Genomic DNA, 8,783 nt, shown 5'->3' with positions numbered 1-8,783 from the left:
CCCAAATCTACCTTTCTACCCCTGATATCTCACCTTGCATCCAAACCAAAGTTTCAGCGTGCTTGTCTGACATTGCTGTCTGGATGTCTCAACGCCACCTGAAATTAAATATGACCAAAACCGAGCTTCTCATTTTCCCCCCCAAACCCACTTCCCCGCTCCCCCCGTTTTCTATTTCTGTTGATGGCTCTCTCATTCTCCCTGTCTCCTCAGCTCGAAACCTTGGGGTCATCTTTGACTCTTCTCTCTCCTTCTCTGCTCATATCCAGCAGACCGCCAAGACCTGTCGTTTCTTTCTTTACAACATCCGTAAAATCCGCCCCTTTCTTTCCGAGCACTCTACCAAAACCCTCATCCACACCCTTGTCACCTCTCGTTTAGACTACTGCAATCTGCTTCTTGCTGGCCTCCCACTTAGTCACCTCTCCCCTCTCTAGTCGGTTCAAAACTCTGCTGCCCGTCTCATCTTCCGCCAGGGTCGCTTTACTCATACTACCCCTCTCCTCAAGACCCTTCACTGGCTCCCTATCCGTTTTCGCATCCTGTTCAAACTTCTTCTACTAACCTATAAATGTATTCACTCTGCTGCTCCCCAGTATCTCTCCACACTCGTCCTTCCCTACACCCCTTCCCGTGCACTCCGCTCCATGGATAAATCCTTCTTATCTGTTCCCTTCTCCACTACTGCCAACTCCAGACTTTGCGCCTTCTGTCTCGCTGCACCCTACGCCTGGAATAAGCTTCCTGAGCCCCTACGTCTTGCCCCATCCTTGGCCACCTTTAAATCTAGACTGAAAGCCCACCTCTTTAACATTGCTTTTGACTCGTAACCACTTGTAACCACTCGCCTCCACCTACCCTCCTCTCTTCCTTCCCGTTCACATTAATTGATTTGATTTGCTTACTTTATTTATTTTTTGTCTATTAGGTTGTAAGCTCCTTGAGCAGGGACTGTCTTTCTTCTATGTTTGTGCAGCGCTGCGTATGCCTTGTAGCGCTATAGAAATGCTAAATAGTAGTAGTAGTAGTAGTCCCCAGCCCTCACACTCTTGGTTCTTCTCGGGCCAGTTTGTGCTAGATCCCTTCCCTTTGCAGTGTTTGCCTCTCTTCCATACATAAAAACCTATTAATATCATGGATTCACAGCTCTGGAATACTGCCCACCTAGCCTTACCACAAGAGACTTCCTTGCCTATTTTTAAGGCACCATTTGTTTGTGGTCTTCGGTTCATGTTGCACGTCGCTGACCCCACTGCTACCACCAGATGATGTTGCTGTCTGTTATGCATGTCACTCTTGTTGATGATTTACTGGTATTTCACTTTTCCATGTTTTTCTTCTTAATCTATCCCTATGTCTTTCCTCTATTACATGGAGTTCTAGGCTTAAACCGCTCTGATGGTTTGTTCCCTGAGTGGTACATCAAGCGATTAATAAACTTGAAACTAAATTGCATATGATTACTGCGTTCAGATTCAGACTGTGAAAACAGTACTGGAACGATCATTTGTACACGTGATGCTAAATAAAAGTAGATATGGGAGGGGGGAAGGAAGGACATAAAACTGCGAAGCACAAAAAAAATGACAACAACAAACACAATTACAGCATTCTGATGAGTCTATCGCAACCCAATTAACAATTAGACGATCCAGTCCCGGTTTTCACTATGCGACCTCTTCACCACTCGAAGTTCCTCCCATAGATTGGAATTTGCAATGCTGTACGGCTCGGAGTTCCGCGAGTCATTAAACCTCCTCGGTCTAAGCTCTTCGTTTCTCGGGGAGCAAAAATGGACACCATCAAAAATCCTTGCAGCTGCAGCAGTTGGCCTTCTTACGTCAAGGCGCGCGGCCGCACAACAACGTCGCCGACACGCCTTTTTTCACACGCTTTGCTTGTGTATTCACTCCGAGGAGGTTTAAAACACCTTTCTTGATCCTCCACACACAGCGACGAAGTGTGGCGGAGGGAGGGTGAGTGAGCGAATCTAGCCGCTTGGCGCGCGTGCGCACTCCCTCCCTTTTCTCGCCGCCTTTCACTGTAGATGTCGCTGGCCGTGTCAGTGCTGCGTGCGTAAGGGAGGGGCGAGGGTGGGTGACGTAGATCGGCTGTTTGTGCTCGTGCTCGCCCGCGAGACAAGAGAGTGAGTTTACGGAGTAGACAGAGGGATTCAGGGAGAGAGAACCTGCTGAGAGTCTGCGTCACCGGAGCGAGGCAAGATGGAAACCGCCGAGGAAGGTAAGCAGCTCTGTCACCCGCAGCCCCGAGAGAACAGGGGCCGCAGAGACCCAGAGTGCGCCAGGGTTCTGCACGGTGGGTGATGTGGCCTTCTCCCCACACCCTTTTACTTCTTCGGTGTGGCTTGTGTTGTTGTGTTCAGGTTGTCGCAGCGCCAGTGTGCGGCGCGTAGCGGGGTCATTCTGAGGGCGGGGGGAGGGCTGTCAGGCCTTGCCCGGCTCTTAGCTGAATGTTTGCAGCGTTCTTATTTTTTTTTGCCCGAACTGCTGCTTCTGCTGAGAGTTTGTGCGCGGCCCGTCAGACCAGACGAGGCAGTCCGAAAGAGCACACAGGTTGATTTCTTAGTTTATGGAGGGATTGGGATCTGTGCTAAGAAGTTCGGGAAGCAGCGTATACGTTCCAAGGCTGACCATCTTGCTGAACGTAATGGGTATGTGTATGGAATACATCTGTATTATTGTTACATCCATGATTGGAGATATTTTAGATATACACAATGTAAAGAAGGCAGTGTGTTTTGTCGTCTTAAGCCCCTTCTCACCATATTTCTTTAAATGTGCAGCGAGATTCAGAGGCTCATTTTCAAAGCACTTAGCCTCCCAAAGTTCCATAGAAACCTATGGAACTTAGCCTCCCAAAGTGCTTTGAAAATATGCCTCTAAGGGGCACACTTTTACTTTTTTATTTTCTGTTCTTCCACATAACTACGTTCTTTGCTGTAAACGTGCCTGTAGACAGGTTAAGAGGGTGATTTAAAAGTGTAATTTATAGGTTTATACATGAGGGGTGACTTGATAGGTCTTATACGTGTTTTCTTGAAAGAAAAATGTAGTGTATATGGAGGGGAATCATTTTCATATATATTTTGAACTTCGAAGAGGTCTTTGTAGTACAGAAAACTTAATACTGGTATTATTTCTACTGCCCTACATTGATGCAGGACTGTACACAAACATAAGAGAGACAGTCTCCTGCATGGCAGAGTTTATAATCTAGACAAGACACACACAAAAGCTTTTCTTTAGGGAGTCACATTTATTATAGAAATGATTAAAACAACATGGATATTGAATATAAGAAAATAGTATTGAGTAACTTTTTATAAAATTGTTTTTAGTTCTCTTGTCTATAACATGCTGTACATGAATAGGGAAATACCCAGTGTACCTGAACATAACTCACTTCGAGTTACTACTGAAAAAGGTGTGAGCAAAATATAAAAACAATTTTTTGTAATCTTGCTCAACTTGACATTAGTTTTGTTGCTAACAAAAACAGTGCAGGTGGCCCCAAGAACTTGTGTGAAGGAACAGAATTTATTGGATGACCTGTCATCAAGATGCTTGAGGCTCAGCTTAGTAAATAGTTCTGATCTATTAAAGATCAGTGAATCCAACATTTGAACAGTGAGCGCTGCAGGCTTACCCCCTTTAGTTATAATCCAAAAAGCTAAAGTTGAGCATAACAGAGTTTGAATAAGAAGTTTATTTTAGAAAAGAAACATTTCCTTAGTGTTCCTCTGTACTAGCGCAGCTGAACTATTGGGTTGTGCACGCCTTCCAGCAGGTGAGAACTGAGAACAATGTATCTTGAGAGAGCCAATTAGAGCCCAACCCTCCCCTCTCAATTCCCAGTATTCTCAGTCTTCAGCAGGTGGAAGACGTGGTGAGCCCTTCAGCCTCACATTTTAACTTTTTCATGCTAAATATATAAATACACTGTGGCAATTTGGGTTTTAACAATTTGTATGAGCTACTAGCAATAGATAAAGTAACAGCAATTAATTTTTTTAAAACAACCCTTCACTTTAACACTACCTTTATATTTCATAGCAAATTGTTTTTTGCCAAGATTGTTTTCCTACTAATGATCCTATTATTTTTTTTGGTATAAACTTGTAAGTGTAATGGTATTTTGTGGATTGAAAACTTGTCAACAATCCACAGTTGATGTATAATATAGTTGTATTAGAAGCTCAAGTGTAACTTGCCCCAACCCAGCTCTTTCTGTATGAGGATCGGGCATATGAAATTTGGGCACCATAGGCCTTCGTGCCTGACTGCCAGGTAGTTAGGTCCCACTCTCTTAATTCCATAGCTCAGTCAGTACAGCAAACGTGCTTCGTAGGGGGCCCATGTACATTGGTTCCTTTTGGAACCAGGACTAGAAAAATATTAGAAAAGCCTAGGGATCAGTAGGATCTATGAAACATCCTTGATTGCTGCAAAGAAGTATAGTTTTCAACCCAGCCAAATTGTGCAAATAGTGAAGTGTATGTGTACACATTTGAAAACCAACCTTGTAAGCAGAACTTGGGGACTGCAGTTTGAACCAGGGATACACAGATTGACCTTTTTCTCTTCCCTCTGTGAGATTTTAAATCTCATTTCCATCCCTCAAAGGTGAGAAGGCCTGGAAGAAAACATTTTTCTGGTGCTAGAAATGAAAACATTTAAAAATCTTGAAAAATGTGAAGACATCCTTCCTCCCGTATTTCCCCTATGTTTTCCATGCATTCTTGTTTATCTTCATATATACCTTGTTTTACCTGCCTCTTCCCTTCCAGACTCGTCCTTTCTTACTATTGACTTCTTCTTTACAATAAAGTCTAAGAGAAGTACAAGATGCTAGCAGCAGGAGAGGTGATTTTAAGATGGTGTGGTCTTGAGTTTTGTGGAAGTGGAGGAAGGAGAAGCATTTATGGTATTCTACTGTGCTTTTATGCTGCCAGTTTAATTTTTGTAGTAGACTGGTTGGGTTAGGAAAGGGTTCCATTGCATTGGTAAAGCTTTTCTTTGGTGACTGACAAACATGAATTACTAGACACCACTTACTCCAAGTGTAGTAATCATTCTGGTGTCTGGAATATTTCTAGCCTGGTTTGGAACCTAGTGTGGCTACACCAAGGGTGTAACAACATAATAAATAATGGCAGATAAAGATGATACTATGACTAAAAAATAAGTACATTTGTTTCTTATAATTTGAGAAAACCCACTCTTTAGTTTTGATAGTTTTTGTTCCAACTGCTCATCCACCCGACCCCCCAACATGCAGCCCCCTGCAGATTTTCTTACCCTTTCCGACAAAGCCTATGTTAAAATTGGTTTCTAATATTGCTTCCAACAGCAATGCTGAGATACAAGCAAAGGCAGGAGCACTAGTTCTCTCTTGACTCTGCTTTCATCTCAACAGCAGCTGTGGCAAAAGTGAAAGCACAGATAGCAGGCTGAGGTGCTGATGATCAAAAGTAAACGTGGGTACTAGAGGCCATTAGTTCCATACTAGTGCCTGCGCCATACTAGTTCTCACGTTTACCAGTGCAGAATGATCAGAGGGGTCTAGTGCAGCAAACAACGAGCATCCAGGCCTTAGCGCAGATAGCATGCAAATGTAGTCAGACTCATTTAAATGAGGTAATTTTGTATTCATTCCCATTGATCAGAAAAGAGTGCCTGAAAAAAAGGTGCCTTACAGCTATAAAAAATAACTTCAGGGCCAATCAGGAGTTAGGGTGTTGGAAGAGAGGATTCCCATGATTCTCGTTCTTCTCTTGTGATTCCTTCTGCAATATTTATGGTTTTGTTTGCTTTTGGAAGCAGAAGGAAGCCCATGCAAGGCCCTTAAGTGCAGATTGTGAGAAACAGCAGACCTGAATGTGAAGCACACATTGATGTCCTTGTCCTGCATCTAAATTGAAAGCAACCATGCATTAAAACAAAACAAAAAAAAAAACCCCAGAGTACACATTGACATCTGTTACTTGCATCTAAATATAAGCATCCAGAAAAAAAAAGTTTCAAAAGCTTATATTTATGCTGCAGAAAAGACACTCTGTGCTTCACGTTTGGGTTTTACAAGGTGCATGCGCACAGGAGTTGAGCTTACCGCTGAACTCTTCTGCACGTGCGCCAAAGTACAATCCTCCTGCCGAACTCCCTAATGCAAATATAAGCACGCAGATAGATTTGAGCATTAGGGCGTTGTTCATCTGCGCTATTTTTATGGATCTATTCAGAATAGCACTGAAGTTTTGATCTGCCCCTGAGTTTGGCATATGGGCCATAGTTTGCCCTTCACATGATACATTTTGAGCACAAACAGTAGGCAGAGTTTTGAAAATTAATTGGTTTGTTTATATTGAATGAATTTTTGTAGCTGGTTGGTTATCTCAAAACTTGATTAGCACTGTGGTAGGAGTGGGAGAAGGTGGCATCTTGGCTAGATTGAAACTTGGAATGAAGCTTTGGGTGGTGGTGGTTGGGGGGGTTTATAAGAATAGAGGACAGAGGCTTCCAGTCTTGGCAGCCATTTTGAAAACACAGTGGCGCAGAAGAGCAAAGCTATTGAAAGGTCACGAGACGTAAGGGTTACCCGGAAGCAGTCATTAGGACGATGTTGCAGGCTCGAAAGCGTTCTACGTCCACCGCGTATGCCAGAGACTGGAGAACGTTTGTGTCATGGTGTTCCGGGGTGGGTCTTTCTCCCCAAGCCGCTTCTCTGAGGTCTTTTTTTTAACCTTTTTACAACAGGGTATGGATAAGTAGTTGTCGTTGAGCACGTTAAAAGTGGCGGTTTTGGCCTGTTTCAGAGGCCGGTTGGGGAAACAGTCCTTGGCCTCTCACCCAGATATTGTTCGTTTTCTCCATGGGGTAGGACATGTGAGACCTCCTCGGAATCCGGTGGTACCAGCTTGGAATTTGAATGTAGTGTTTAGTGTGAGTTTATATTTATACGTTCTATTTCATAGCAGCTCGGAGAATTCACCCAAGTTTTGCTGCTCTTGTAGAGGCAGGAGTCTAGTTTATGGTTTAATTTCCTACTGCTTTGGTATCGTATACTGAAGTTAGAATGGCTGCACATGCTCTGTTGAGGCAAACTTTCTAACCTGCTAGAGGAGGGGCATAACCTGAAAATAGAATAATCCATTTGTACCAAAGAGAAGAAACTTCATGTGCCCCAATGAAAGGCGAGTTTAATTTTACTTCCAACCTTTATAACACCAGATTTCCCAAGGCAGATTACAGCAACAGTTAAGATGAACCTATCAGGAAACAGGGTATCTTCACTGAAATTTGACCATGTATTACTGTATTGTATAGAACAGCGTAGAAAAAGGAGCACAAAACATAGCCTTTATTAGTTCTGTTTCCACCAGCTACAATAATCTTTTAAGCAGTTTTAGTGCTATTCAATTTTATTTCATGATATTTATATCTACATATGGGAAACTTTCAAATTTAAAAAGCTGTTGAGTAAAAAAAAACAAAAAAAAACCCCTTTTGTTTTTTCACCGTTTTAAGGTGGTGGGGTGATAGAAGGGGAGAGGGAGAAAAAAGAGAGGAGATGCTGGATTGAGGGGGGGGGGGGGGGTGCCAGAGGCACTGGCCCTGTACATAAGTGTTGCCATACTGGGACAGACTGAAGGTCCATCAAGTTCAGCATCCTGTTTCCAACAGTGGTCAATCCAGGTCACAAGTACCTGGTAAGTTCTTAACAATACATTTTATGCAGCTAATTCTAGAAATCAGCAGTGGATTTTCCCCAAGTCCATTTTAATAATGGTCTATGGACTTTTCTTTTAGGAAGCCATCTAAACCTTTTTTAAACCCCGCTAAGCTAACAGATTTTACTACATTCTCTGGCAACGAATTCCAGAATTTAATTACATGTTGAGTGAAGAAATACTTTCTTTGATTTGTTTTAAATTTACTACTTTCTAGCGTCATTGTGTGCCCCCTAGTCCTAGTATTTTTTTTGGAAAGAGTAAACAAATGATTCACATCTATCCATTGCACTCCATGCTTTATTTTATAGATCTCTATCATATCTCCCCCTCAGCCATCTTTTCTCCAAGGTGAAGGGCCTAGCTGCTTTAACTTTTCCTCATAGGGAAGTCGTCCCATCCCCTTTATCATTTTCAACACCCTTCTGTGTACCTTTTCTAATTCCACTATACCTTTTTTGAGATTGGTGACCAGAATTGCACACAGTATTTGAGGTGCAGTCGCACCATGGAGAGATACAAAGGCATTACAATGGCCTCATTTTTGTCTTCCATTCCTTTCCTAATAATACCTAACATTCTATTTGCTTTCTTAGCTGCTGCTGCTGCTGCACACTAAGCAGACGGTTTCAACCGAAGTACCATCAGTGATGACACCTAGATCCCTTTCCTGATCGGTGACTCCTAATGTTGAACCTTGCATACTTAACTGTCCAAGGATCTGAAGGTGAAGAAACAATGTGACAATGCCATGGCCAGAAGGATGCTAGGCTGCATGGAGAGGGGTATAACCAGCATAAGAAAGGAGGTGTTGATGCCCCTCCTACAAGTCGTTGGTGAGGCCCCACATGGAGTATTGTGTTCAGTTTTGGAGGCTGTAACTTGCTAAAGATGTAATAAGACTGGAAGCTGGCCAAAGAAAAGCTACAAAAATGGTATGGGATTTGCGTTGCAAACCGTACGAGGAGAGACTTGCCGACCTGAACATGTATACCTTGTAGGAAAGGAGAAACTGGTGGCATGATACAGATGTTCA

The 8,783-nt window shown here is 42.9% G+C and overlaps 1 protein-coding gene across 1 annotated transcript in view; it reads left to right on the top strand.

Moving 5' to 3' along the window:
* The first annotated feature begins 2,128 nt into the window (after window positions 1-2,128).
* Window positions 2,129-8,783, top strand: part of LOC115471567 (E3 ubiquitin-protein ligase MARCH6-like) — a 284,950-nt gene continuing 278,295 nt past the window's right edge. Inside the window, exon 1 of the mRNA XM_030205205.1 lies at window positions 2,129-2,241. Within this exon, the coding sequence (XP_030061065.1) occupies window positions 2,223-2,241 (19 nt within the window). The 5' untranslated portion in view covers window positions 2,129-2,222. The remainder of the gene's footprint in view (window positions 2,242-8,783) is intronic.

Source organism: Microcaecilia unicolor, chromosome 1 (assembly GCF_901765095.1).
Source record: "Microcaecilia unicolor chromosome 1, aMicUni1.1, whole genome shotgun sequence".
Taxonomy (NCBI): Eukaryota; Metazoa; Chordata; class Amphibia; order Gymnophiona; family Siphonopidae; genus Microcaecilia; species Microcaecilia unicolor.
Note: the sequence above shows the minus strand (reverse complement) of the source record. Positions and strands in the feature narration are given on the sequence as shown.